This window comes from Lepidothrix coronata, unplaced genomic scaffold, assembly GCF_001604755.1.
Source record: "Lepidothrix coronata isolate B3197 unplaced genomic scaffold, Lepidothrix_coronata-1.0 Scaffold70, whole genome shotgun sequence".
In the NCBI taxonomy this organism is placed as follows: domain Eukaryota; kingdom Metazoa; phylum Chordata; class Aves; order Passeriformes; family Pipridae; genus Lepidothrix; species Lepidothrix coronata.
The window spans coordinates 1,506,481-1,520,140 of record NW_016690250.1 but is presented as its reverse complement, the minus strand read 5'-3'; the positions used below and the strand labels follow the sequence as shown (position 1 = coordinate 1,520,140).

At 36.5% G+C, this 13,660-nt stretch overlaps 1 protein-coding gene across 2 annotated transcripts in view; it reads left to right on the top strand.

The window, feature by feature from the left end:
- The window catches only part of USP45 (ubiquitin specific peptidase 45), a 51,977-nt gene extending 41,307 nt beyond the window's left edge, over window positions 1-10,670 (top strand). For both annotated transcript variants that reach the window (XM_017818691.1, XM_017818690.1), the window contains 7 exons: window positions 1,950-2,006; window positions 3,326-3,469; window positions 4,674-5,343; window positions 6,987-7,084; window positions 7,445-7,531; window positions 7,997-8,150; window positions 9,282-10,670. In XM_017818691.1, coding sequence (XP_017674180.1) covers window positions 1,950-2,006; window positions 3,326-3,469; window positions 4,674-5,343; window positions 6,987-7,084; window positions 7,445-7,531; window positions 7,997-8,150; window positions 9,282-9,415 — 1,344 coding nt within the window. In that variant the 3' untranslated portion in view covers window positions 9,416-10,670. The remainder of the gene's footprint in view (window positions 1-1,949; window positions 2,007-3,325; window positions 3,470-4,673; window positions 5,344-6,986; window positions 7,085-7,444; window positions 7,532-7,996; window positions 8,151-9,281) is intronic.
- The last annotated feature ends 2,990 nt before the right edge of the window (window positions 10,671-13,660 follow it).

The following is a 13,660-nucleotide window of genomic DNA, read 5'->3' as shown; positions in this document are numbered from 1 at the left end:
TAGATCACATACTGGTTTGATTATGTTGTCTTGGAAGTATAAAATTGTGTTGCCAATTTTATACTTGTTTGTTTGTTTGTAAAAACAAGATTTTATTGAAAGTTTTTAATTTGAAATTATTTATTCCTTCTTAAAAGCATTATCCTCCCAAACCTAAGAAGAGGGGTCCTTTGAATTGAAAAAGGATTCAAGTCCTGGGCTTGATTTTACATTTGACTTAAGGCTGGAGGTTCCAAATTCCATAATCATATGTGTTATACCCCAATGTTAATTGATATTTTTAAAACACCTGCCTGTCTTAACACATAAATCCTCCTGCCTGCTCTTCTGGGATATACCTGAAAATTGGGAATTACTTAATTTGAAGTAGTATGAGTGGGGAAATGCTAAAATTATTTCTTTTTCCTTGAAGTATGTTTTATAATTAACATAATAACCCCAATGAACAGCATATTCCTTTCATAATTAATATTACTGACATTTCATCATAAATGCTTTCCATGATCCTTATAATTTTCTTCAAGTTTGAAAGAGAAAAATCTTACTTGCATGACTTTTCTAATTGAATGTTATATTTGTGTTTGGTTTAAAACGTTCTATTTCATATTATAGAGATTAAGTAAATTAATCAATCTGAAAAATTAAGCACAGTCCTGCAGTGCCAGGTAAACTGTGATGTGCAGCTTACACTTCAGTGTGCTGCTAGTATCAATGAAGAACTTTGACTATATAAAAAAATAGAGGTTGTATGTATTTTGCATGTCTCATTTATTTTTGCTGGATTCTTATATTCTGCCTGCACAGGACTTGGGAATTTGCTAGCTGTAGCTCTTTGAGGAAGAGTTTAGCATTCATTTTCCTTTGCCTGCATTGGCAAGATATTTTTGATTCATGTTTGTTCATGCAAACTGACACTTTAGAGGAACCCCTGTTTGAACGTCACCCCTCAGGCAGTCAGCCTCCATAGTTGCAATGCTTTTGATCTCATTAATTGCTTTACTGGAACCTAGACCATCCTGATTCCCTCACACAACAGGTAAAAATAAGCCTGCAGTCCATATCAAATGTCACAGGTGGAAGACTGGGTCACAAATACAAGAGAAGGGACACAGTGACAGCAATTGAGGGCATGACTGTATTCAATGACTTAAATGTACAACATGATTTTTACTGTTTTATTTTTAAGGTTTTGTTTTTCACAGTCTTTCCAGAGATAAGATAAGTCAGTTTTGGAAGGATTGAGGACAGCAAGGGAGAGAGCTTAAGGAACTTAGTGATAAAGGCAGATGGAAAGTGCTGGAAGAGATATCTTTAGGTATGTCTTTAGGTATGCTTTGAAAGATATTTCCAGCTTGTACATGGCAAAATAAAACCGCAATACAAAAAAGAAGGCTGATTTATTTTTTAACTCCCTTTTCCCCAGTAATTGGATCTATTTTAACAAAATCTAACAAAGCTTTTAGCTGTAACCAGTAATACTGACTTAATCTTAGCTGAGACATGAGGTTAGAACCTGTCACCTGTCATTAACCAGTCCCTGCTGCATAACAGCGTACAAGATCAAACGCCTGTGCAGAAGAGTCCAGAATCAGGAAACTCTAAAAGGTAGCTTTCTGCAAAATTATACCACAAAGGTATAATTTGAAAATCTGTCTGAAGCTCAGAGAAACTGAGCACCAAACTGCATCTTTGTCCAGTTCGTGCCCAAGTGAATGGCCTTGCCCTTTGTGACTGTATGCTGAAATTTTGTGCAGTGTTAGAAAGAAAATAAAAGCTAATGTAAAAAATTTTTTAAAAAGTGGGAAGTTCTTCATTGTAGTTTGATATATCTTGAAACTAATTAAATTCCTGTATAGTTTCTGATAATAAATTGTTTAAATAAAGGGAGCTGTGTACTAAACCTGTACAATGTTCTTTGTGTTTAAATGCATTTTCTCTTTTTCTTCAAGATTTCAACAGTAAAAGAACCTTTCATTGATCTTTCACTTCCTATAATAGAGGAGAGGGTAAGAAACAGAATATGTAATAAGTAACTATTGCTCCTAGTGGATTGTTTCTACATACCTTTATGAAGATATTTATGTATTTACACAGAGTTTTGATTTCAAGCCTAAAAATGTAACCTTGTCCATAAATATGTGTACTGTCATACATCTGTTCATTATAGGATTTTCTTTGTATGAATAGACATAAAATGTCTTAAGTGCATATATTTTTAAATTAGTCCAAACTTGGACCAAATGATCTTAGTAATGTATAGAATATATAGGTCTGAGATTAGCTTAATTTAGTAGAATATACTCCTATGAATAGAATGATTATAAACATTTTTTTGGAGGTTCAGCAAGTTAGATTCTCATCTGTTGGTTTGCACGTAGAGAACTGGAGTCTCTTGGGTTGGAGTTTACCTACAGGATGAGACACTGTAAAAATGGATATTGGAATGTATTTATTCTGGTATTTTCAGCATTTCACAGAATACTTCCATTAGCTGTGGAGGAACTGTGTTCCTTTGAAGGCATATACTATGGTTTTGCAGGACTTGGGGTTTTCATTTGATAAAGTGGGGGTGGGTTGGGAGTGGTTCTTCCGCCATCCTGCATATATTCATCTATATTTAAGGGAGAGTATTTAATGTAGCATTTATTCCTGTATAAAATGTATTCTTCTCCAAACACCAGTTTTGCTTGTAACAAATTCGCCATCTTTGTTGGTGCATTGAGTGCAGATGCCTGCGGGAGTTAAAGCTTTAAGAACGTTTCGTGTATCTGGGCTCTTGTGCTTCCTGGTTCCCACGTGTAACACGGGAGCTCTGTGGGCTTTCTTTGGGAGCCGTTTTTGTGGGCGTTTGGCAGTTGCTGCACTTACTTGAGGATGGGCATCACTTTTATGGTTTTTGCTTTCCTCAACAGTTCAGACACACTGCTGCCAGTAATGTGATGGGGGGCGTGTGGCAGCTCCTTCACCATGGCATAAGGTGGTTGGCTACACCAGAGACTGACTTACGGGAGCTGTGTCACCTTTGATTACGTCACATCTCATACAGCTACGCATGTCCTTATAAAGTAATAGATGATTTTGTATTGTATTATGTACAGGAATTTTGTATCATTCCTATTCCTTCTGCCTTTCAGTTGATCCTTCAAAGAGTTTGACAGTGAGTTTATGGTAAAAAAATTTTGAAGGCTAGTTAATTGGTTTTATGTAGGTCACTGTTTTCTGAAGTAAAGGCAAAAAACCCCCACCTACATTCATCTTTCTGTAGGTTGCAAAGGAATACAAAATTGACATAATGCCTTTCCTAATTTCCTGTTTAATTTCTTAGGTTGCAAAACCCATGCCTTTGGGAAGAACAGGTAAAGGTAAAAGTGTACAGGAGGCAGATCTTGGTCAGTATAACTGTTCTTCTATCAGTACACTGAATAATCAACCCAAAACTGTCAAGAAACACACTTTAACAAAAGATAAGGTAAGAACTTAAACATACTTACCAGTCATCTTGAGCTTATTCTGAAGTTTCTAGGGGAACTGGGAATTTCTAGGGAATTTTGATACCTATTAATGGGGGGTTTTTTGTATATGTGTTGCTGACATAAACTTGTTTTAAAATATTTAGGTCATTATTAGAAGCGTGAGAAATGACAGTCATTGGTAACCATTTATTTTTCAGTTACAGGGTTTCCTTTGTCAGGAAAAGAAAATCTGCAAACTAGTTTCAATTCATGTTGATTTTGGGACTATTGCAAGGGTCTGTGCCCAGTTGGGAACCATAAAAACTCTTCTGAATCAGCTCCTAACACATTAAATACACGTGAAGAAAAAATACAACAGAATGACTATATAAAAGCATTATAAGAGAGAATGAGACAGAAGTAGAAAAAGGACATGTGGTACAAACAAAGGACAGGGTGGAAAGAAGTAGTGCAGAAACTGATTGTTGTAGGAGAAACTACTGAGGTGAATGGAAGGATTCCCACTAGCATCACTGGAATTTTGATCCAATTGAAATAACGGAAAAAACAAAGGGGAAGGAAAGTTGCTAATTTCTGTTGGAAAGTAGCCAAACAAAAGAAGGAAAAAAAAGAATCATGAACGCTTTTTATCTAAATCACTTTTTATCTAAAGGAGTAGTTTTCTGTGGCAGCAACCCTTTTCTTTCTTCTTGCAATCTTGATTTAAAAAAAATCAACTTCAGGTAATATACAAATTAGCAAACATCCTACAAGGGATGCTTTAGTTAATTCTACAACAAGGGCCTACAAGGTGAGTTGAATTTTCTTCTGGAACCTCTCATCGACTAAGGCCTCTGATGGGAGGCCAGGGGTAGCTTAAACCTGAGACCCTTTTTTAAATTAGATTAAGTGAATACCACTTCAAACGTGCCATCCACAGCTGTCACAAAGTGAAAGTTAGTAGTTGTGGGAAGTATTGATCTCACAGTAAGTATAATGCTCTTAGCTGACTGGGGTGTAGGTTTCTAATCCTAAATCAGTTTAAAAAGATCTTAGGGAAATTGACTACCTTAAACATGTGAGAGATGGAGAATATAAAACAATATAACCCCCCAATAATTTGCTTTGAATTTGTCATGTTTCAAAAGGTATGTTAGATTACAAATCTATTTTCTGAATGCATTACTTTTATTACTGAAATAATAATGCCATAATTTACAGAACCAATTGAACCATGAGAGACGGCTTGCCAGAAAAGCTTCCTTGAAGGAAGAAGAAAGAAGTCCTGTTATCATGCAGGAAAAAACCAAAAAGCTTGAGCTGGAAGGTAGCTCTGGCGTCCTGTACTCCAAAGACACAACTGCTGACTCAGCTGTCAATGGTAGTCAGACAGAGGGCAGTGAGAAGGAAGCCAGCCGCTCTGAAAGCAGCTTTGATGCCGACAGTGAAGCCTCAGAAAGCGAAAGTGCTTCTAAGCAAACAACTTTGAGCCCGTCCAGCCACACATCTGGTTTGCACGTCAACCACGTAAATGTTAAAATGCCCCACAAAATGCCAAATGGCAGTAATGAAGAGGTGATTTCCAGTGCCATATCCAAACTTGGCTTCTGTGATCCAGTAAATGAAGATAAAAAATCGAGCCGTGGAGATCCAGCGTTAGGTTTATCAAATAATTCTGTGTTCTCAGTAGATAAATCTTCACTATCCCAAACCCCTCAAAATGCTTTCCAGACGCTTTCCCAAAGCTACATAACTAGCTCGAAGGAATGTTCTGTTCAGTCCTGCCTTTACCAATTCACCTCTGTAGAGCTCTTAATGGGGAACAACAAGCTTTTATGTGAGAACTGCACAGAAAGGAAACAGAAGTATCAGAAGAAAACCAACTCCACAGGTAAAGTGCTTGTACCTCTCTGGACAATTTTCAGCATTTCCTCCCAAAATCTGTGCGCTGGCTGCTGTTCCATTGCTCCAGCACAGGCCTCCCCACATTGTGGCTAAATAGAAAATGTCTCCCCAAGCAGAACTTGCTTGTAACAACTCAAAACTTCATCAGGCAATGGCAACAAGACTAAATTTTGTATTAGAACATAATCATAGGTGTAATGTAAAATTTATTTTGCATCTTTATTCTATCCAAGATAAGGAACTTAAAGATGACCATAAACTGAATATGTGCATTGCCTCATACTAATCTTTACCGCTGTTTCTGTTCCTTACAGTCCTCAAAGCTTTGAAATAAGTGCTGTAATATTCAGCCCCAGTAGCTTATATACTCAGGGAAGCAATGTTATTAAGTATGGAAAAGGGGCAAAAAAAGACACTTGCAGTGAAGAGGGGAAAAAAACTTCCAAAGATTTGTAAGACTGGAGATGAGAGACAACTACCTTCTTGTGACAATGTTTTCCTTGATGTTTGTGTAGCACAAGCAGACCATTACAGTTCACTGAGTAAGATTTAATGAAAAATAAAAAAAAATAATCCTCCAGTCTTTTGAAAAAGTTTATGTATAGACATTCAGAAGGTTAAAAAATTAAGCTCTTGTGATTATTTATAAATAAAATATAAAGGGAGGTAACAAAAATTTGCATCTTTGCTCTGCATTTATAGATACATGGAGAGATAAAAGTTAAGCATGAGTAAATTCAGAAAATTGATCTAAACATAGTATTTTACAATAATTTCTTTATCATGATTGGACTTGGTTCCATGGGCACCATGAAAAATGGAAAAGGAACATCAATTTACAATTAATCATTATTTATTTTTTCCTTCTAAAACTAAAGATGTAAGAAGTCACTTTTACCTTAAATGCTCCATTTTACCTCAAATGAAATATTTTCCTTTGAACATGCATAAAACTAGTAAATTAATTAATCTTTTCAGCAAAAATAAATGCTGATAGCATGTTCCCTTTTACTGAGTAGCTAATCCTGAGCTACTTTTGGTAAGAGCCCTGTGTTCAGTGTCCTTTCCACCATAGGGGGACTGAAGTCCACATATCCCAATCCTGTGTGCTCAAGCCAGCAGGTTATGAGGCATCCTGAGGCAGACAGCCCTCCTTAGATCTTTCTCTTAAATATGTATGAAGTATGTAGTCATTCAGAAAAAACTGAATAATGGAAAATTAAACTCTTAGTGATTAGGACATTAGCATAGATAAAGACACCCATGTCTTCCAGTTTTTGTCCAGGGATTGTCTGTTTATGTCAGGTTTTAATAGAAAAGCTGGATGCTATAGTAACAGACAGTGTAGTTGTGCAAGCTGACCTAGATAGTGTACAGGCTTCCAACTTTTGATCTGATTTGCACAAGACTGGCTAAAATAATGCTCAGATTTGGCAGATTATGGTTATTAATAACTAGAAAAATGAGAAAACATTTTTCTGTTACTCTACAAAATTTCCCTTGTCTTTTATATAACAAGTACAAAATCATTGCTACATAGATCTATTCTGTCAGATGTTTAAAAAATACTTTAAAAATTCCATGCGTCTGCCTTCACTTTACAAATTATTTTGATACTCATAAATACAGAAAAGAAAATGGAAGGTGTCTACACAAATGCTCGGAAACAGCTTCTGATTTCTTCGGTTCCTGCTATTCTTATTCTCCACCTGAAAAGATTCCACCAGGTAAGAGGCTAAAACCCTCTTGTACATTCCTCTGCCCCCGGTGGACAAGCAGTCCTTTAAGTGTTGTGCATACTGGCTTTTTATAAGGAGACCTGGTAGAACCACTATTTGAAACATGCTGGTGTTTTTGTGATTATTGTTACACCTCCAGGGAAACGTGTCCATCATGCTTATATATAGTAGTGTGGTGGGTTCAACACAAGCAGACACTGTATTGAAAAGGTAACAAAGAATGTTTAAATCAGTTACAGTCTTATTCTTGGATTTGGTTCATTTTAATAATGTGCTGCACCTTAGCTTTAAAAAGCTTCCTAGTAAAAATATATATTTTACAGTCTTTTTTTTTCTTTTCCTTTGAAGGCTGGTTTGAGTCTACGGAAAGTAAACAGGCACGTGGATTTCCCACTGATTTTAGATTTAGCACCATTTTGTGCTGCATCTTGCAAGGTACCCATTTCAAATCTTTATTTTTATTGTGCTTCAGGAGTTGTCTGACCACAAGTGAAACTGGATTGATGATGATGATTATAATTCCTTCCTTTCCTAGAGACATTACAGAGTGCATTTTTCACATAGTGTCTTGAGATCAAAATTGTAACTATTTGCAATTCCATTCATATCAAGAATATCACAGATGTGATAGTGTTAACTAATACTAGTTAACTCTAGTATTAGTTAAGCTACGGTGCTCTGATGGTGTTAGTGTATCTAACAGCATTAAGGACAAGTATTATTGCAAAATATAACAGAATTCAATTCATAACATTACTGCATATTTGTAATAGATGTATTTCACCACTGGAAATGTCTTTTTTTTTCTTTTGAAGTAATACTGTTGATAGCTAGTTAAGATACCTGTAAAATTCATTGTGAAATAACTGACCTTTGTTTTCTGTGTCTCTGGGAATGCAGAATGTTACGGATGGTGCAAGAGTGCTCTATAGTCTTTATGGAATAGTGGAGCACAGCGGGTCAATGAGAGGTGGTCACTACGCGGCGTACGTGAAAGTCAGGCCATCCTCCAAGAAATTACTAGAGCATATTTCTGCCACTAAAAATGTTTTGGGTATGTACAAACAGAGCCTCCTTTCCCTCTCTGTAAAGCCAAAAGCAACCACTGTCCACAAGGATTTATAGCAAATAATTTTTAGCTCAGACTATTCTGTGATTTTTAGAGAAGTCATAGAAACCCCATCCCTGAAAGTGTTCAAGGCCAGGTTGGGTGGAGCTCTGAGCAACCTGTTCTAGTGGAAGGTGTCCCTGCCCTTGGCAGGGGTGTTGGAACTAGATGATCTTTAAGTTCCCTTCCAATCCAAACCAACCTATGATTCTATAAATTATTCTTTTTTTGTTGCACCCAGTACATAACCTACTTCTGCTATTAATTCCATATAGAGCTGAGTGAATAATGGAATTTTGATTCAGTTATTAAACAGAGAATTTACAGAACACTCTCATCTCTTTCCTAGTCAAAATAATATGTCCAGATGAATAGTTGTGCCTGGTAAAATGCAATTATTTGGCATATTTGGTATTTGAAAATATTTTAGTACAAGAATCAAATCTATGACATTAAATGAAATGAAATTTTCCAAATATTTGGGCTTTTTATGTATTTTAGGATTGGAAATATTTAATGCTTAAAATTCTGGAATCCTCTGGTTTAATGTGAACAGGAAGAAGCTTTTTCATGGAGGATACAAGGTTTGGTGTAGGGTTTCTATTGGTATTTTGAGAACAGCACACTAGTTCTTACTAATATTTTTTGGATATGCAGAATGAAATAAGATTCCAAGATAGAATGTGTTAGTGAAAGATTTGTTGGGGCAGGAATATGTTAAACTGACCAAGTTAAGTAAATATATTTACTATTTCCCTTCTTGGGGAGGAGTGAGAACCAAGCATTATCCTGTCTATCCTGTGGGGTATCACTTTGCATTTGAAGCTCATTTCCTAGAAAGACAATATTTTACATTATTTTTCAAACCAAAGTTTCATTCAGTCTTATGCTTGTCTTGCAGTGATTATTGGAACAGATTAGATGTTTTTGTGTTCTTAATTTCACACTGGTCAGCTTTTGAAATAAAATGAATGCTTGGGGGTTAGAAGCTTCTCTTGCTATTTGAAATAATCCAGTGTATGTGTTTGATGATGACTTGAAAGACAAGAAACAACTTCTTTTGCTTCTGCATTTCAGGTTTAAAAGAAGCCATGGGAGCCTCAGGAGGACAGTGGGTGTACGTTAGTGATGCCCACGTTCAGATGGTTCCAGAATCGAGAGTACTCAATGCACAAGCATATCTACTTTTTTATGAAAGATTATTACTATAATTCTTAACAATTTAATTTTAAAGATGGTAGTGGGTACTTAGTTTATCTTATTTAAAGCTGCAGTGGTAAGAGTACCTGTAAATATTGTGCCTTTATCTTGTAGAGAATTTATCATCTGTTGGCTCTGAAGTTTAGTCAAGCTATTATAAATATCTCTTAAAGTAAGCACTTTGCCAAACATTTAAAATTCCTGAGTTCATTAAAATGCAGTACCATTAGAATGTAAGATTATGTCCTATCCTACTGAGGTCTAGGGAAAGTTTGTTTTTGATTATGAAAAAGATAAGCTTTCACCCATAGTTCTGGAACAGCTGAGAATAGAAATGCTGATAGTGTTAAGTGCCTGGATTTGCTGGTGTACAGTAACAATACAAAGTATTTCAGCTTTCTGTGATCTAGTCCAGATCCTTCCCATCACTGGGTTGGATGTCAGCTTGTTAAGTTTTCTGCAAACAAGAACCTGTCAAATCATGTCTCTTCCATGTTTAGTAATTGGAAAGCAGTGTCCTTCCAGAATGGAGTAACAACTGCTGTCTGGGTAATACTTCAGTGAACTTTCCTGATAAGACCTGGGAATAGATTGGGAAAACGTGGCTTCTACAAAGTGACAGTGAATCCTCAGATACCCAGTACCCTGTCAGCTGTCTCCAACTGGTACTGGTATAGCAACGTACTCCTGTTTCAATATAAATATATACTTGGTGTGCATACGTATATCCTCTGAGATATATACACACACCAAAATCCATCACTATATATTCTCATTCTACCTAGTAGGAAAGTGATTTGCAAATACTTCTGTATTTAGTAATTTTTCAACTTCATAATTATGACAATGTACAGCATATAAGCTTGTATATGTACAGAGTTTAAGCATAACTCGGTAAATTCTGTTACTTTTGGTTCCAAACATGAATTTGTTTATCTGTTCCTGAATACTTTTCTCACAGGAGGAATAAACTGTAAATTCTTTTTGCACTGTGTGTGTGAGTTGGACAGTAAATTATGATTTTTGCTCTCTGGACTTCCTTTTGTCAGCTGTGGAGGACAGCAGGTGTCCTAGTGGCAACTGGTTTCTGTAGAGTGTTTTATTGCCCTGGTTTGAGTTGTTACTTCTTTTGGTAATTTCTCATTTCCATCCCAGTGAGTAATAGATGCATTTTAAGGTAAAGAACTGATAACTACTGTGAAGTTATGTGGTAATTAACTTATTTAATAAGCACTTACTTAAATACAAATTACTTCTTTAACATTTCCATTCTGTCTGACTTGCTCTTTGGTAGAGAAAAAAAATGTTTATTTCTGCTTACTGTTTTCATTTATGGAAATGTGGCGTTTTTTGTGGGTGGGTTTGGGGGTTTTTTGTGGGGAAAAAAAAACCAAACCCACAAAAACCCCCATGCCATCCCTATTACTATCTCTACTACATGTTGCCGTACCTACCTGCCTGACTCTCCTGTTCTCTAGTTCTGTTTCAGAGCTTCATCCCACCTGCATTCACTCTTTTGCATAAGAAAATGGCACAATCTGCAATAGCCACATTTGCTCAAACTGCTGAGGTATATTTTACAGTCACATTACTTGCACATTCCTGTGCAGGCACTAAGGATTGTTAGGCCATACAACTGATTGTCATAACAGAGTGAACCCCCAGTTGCACAGGATTTTATTTTCCAAAGGAAAACTCCTCTGTTTAGGTCAAAATTAGGCTATGCGGTTTGGCTGAAATGATAATTTTTTCCTTTCACAAATTAAAATTGTTTCAGTGCACACAAAAGTAATAAAACTCAGAGAAACCAAGCAGTCAGCTTTAGCCATCAGTATTCCTAACCACATCTTAACCTGCATCTGCACTAAGTAAGTAAGCAAGTAAGAAAGAAAGAATGAAAGAAAGAAAAATAATGTTTAGATTAGAGTTGGTTCAAGTACCTTAATTCTCTTTTAGCTCCTTATCGTCCCATACCCTGCATCTACCTATACACACCTTCCTCCTCGTTGTATGTAACTGATTGAAACTTCTAATTCTGGGTAACAGTCACAGTAACTAGCAACTAAGTTTCACTTCTGTGATATAATCTTGCTAGGGGAACACAGATGAGTTTATTTCCTCCACTTTAAAGCAGACAGACCGAGTATTCCTCATTTTTCTGACTTGCGTAAAACTACTGAACCTAAGTAACTGTATCAGTCTCCTACTTTTTAGCCTAGATCTATCTCCCTAGACTGCAAAACCAGGAGAGAAACAGAACAAGGTTCTTGACCTGTTACTTCTTATTTTTAATGCTATTTTCAGGAAATTCTTGGGGTGGTCTTCACTTCTTTTTAACTGGAGTTTACAAACTGTTTGAGCAGCTGAAATTTTCCCAAGTGGACATACTGACTAGGATGCCATAAAAGATGCTGGCAGGATTATCTCATTAACAGCCAGGGAATGTTTCCTTGTATTAAGGTATTTTATAGAACATGGAGAGAAAGTGGCACGAAAAAAACCCAACGCCTTTATCCAAGATAGCCATCACTGTTGCTCCTGAATGAAGCTTTTTGAGTTGAAATATTAGCAGGAACTCTAGTAAAAGTCAGGAACAGGTATGAAAATATTATAGATGTAAATATTCTCTAAAAATGAGGGCAACAGGTGAAGTTATGCCTTCAAAATGAAAAAAATTACGACTAATGCAAGATGTCGTATAGGATTTTAGATGCAAGTCACAGTGTCCTTTAAAACACAGGTTTGGGGGTGTGTGTGGGGGTGTGTGTATGTAAAATTTGGCTCCAAAGCAACTGATTGTACACATATAAATGTGTATACTGAAGACTTGTTATAGTTCCTTATCAGGAACTGCAAGAGAAGCTCATAGCATTCTGGGAAAACAGGGGTGTACACCGTTTGTGTGCTAGAATTCTATAGTCTAGGAACTTGCAGTTTCCTTCAACTGCCAGCTGTGTACATGCTATTGAAAAGCTACATGTTTTCAGAATTTAAGTGAAGGGCTTGAAAGTTTAAGCCTACTTAAAATATCTCATTTTACCAACCAAAAATATTTTTAGGCCTACAGTCTCTACAGAGCTACACCATACTTTCGTAGCCACCCACCCTGAGAAAGTGCAGTAGCCTGCATCTTCAGGTGGAATAGCTTCAAAATGGCTTTCTCTTTGTACTACCCTTCTCACAAGGGCAATGATGTTTTCTTCATCAGCCTCATCTGTTCTTTTTTTTTTCAGGGTCTCCGTAAGCCTCTGTGTCAATGTTTTTCCTTTCATTGATCCTCAGCCATTATATAGTGGTTCCCAGTCCCATCTCTTGTTTTCTGTGAACTCACAAAGCTCTTACAGGAAGAGCTACTGTAGCTGAAATCTGGCCTGTCCCTACCACCACACTGGCTCTGCCTACAGACTGCAATACAGGTAATTGAGAAAAGCTGTGAGACCTGAGCAACTCTCTGCTGACCAGTCACAAGACAGCACCTTTAAAACAATGAAGAAGAATGCAAATTAAGTATTTCCTCACTCCTCACTAAGTAAACCTCATTTATGGGAAGTACTTGATTTGCATATGGACAATTGAAACCCCCTACAAAAGTTTATCCAAAACAGAGGCATCAACAAAGTCTGCTGCATCAACTAAGGAGTTAGTACAGATTATAAATCCTTTTTCCTCAGAAAGAACTTTATTATCTTTGGATTTATACATAATTTATGCCAAATGTGGCAAAACGTGATGGGAAATTTAATTATAGTAACCCACCTACACCAGTACATGTACAGACATCACGTTTGCATAAGTCTATTCTCCTAAGAGAGGGCTACAAATAGTGGTGAAGGAAAAACAAAACAAACCCTGAACTTTCCTGCCCAAAATGTACACACTGTAATTGCCTTGGTTTAGAAAATGAAATCCACGCAGTCTGCCAAACCTTCCTCCCCTTCCCCATCTGCACCCTCTGTGTGTATCAGTGAAGTGCTCTTGCTTACGGATTTCGAGTGGTAGCAGGTGAGAGTGGTTTATAAATTCATTAAAAGGCTGAAATGTCTTAGCTTCACCATTTGCTTCTCTTTGGACTTCTTTTTTATACCAACAGAAACTGAATCAGAAGGGGACATGAAATTAATGCATCTACATTCTCAACCCACTATAAAAATCTTATTTGAACATACTGGTAACAAACTAAGATTTGGAAAGGAATATTTTCTTGAGGAGAAACTAAGATGTATTAAAATAGGAACAAAGCATTTGAATACAACTCT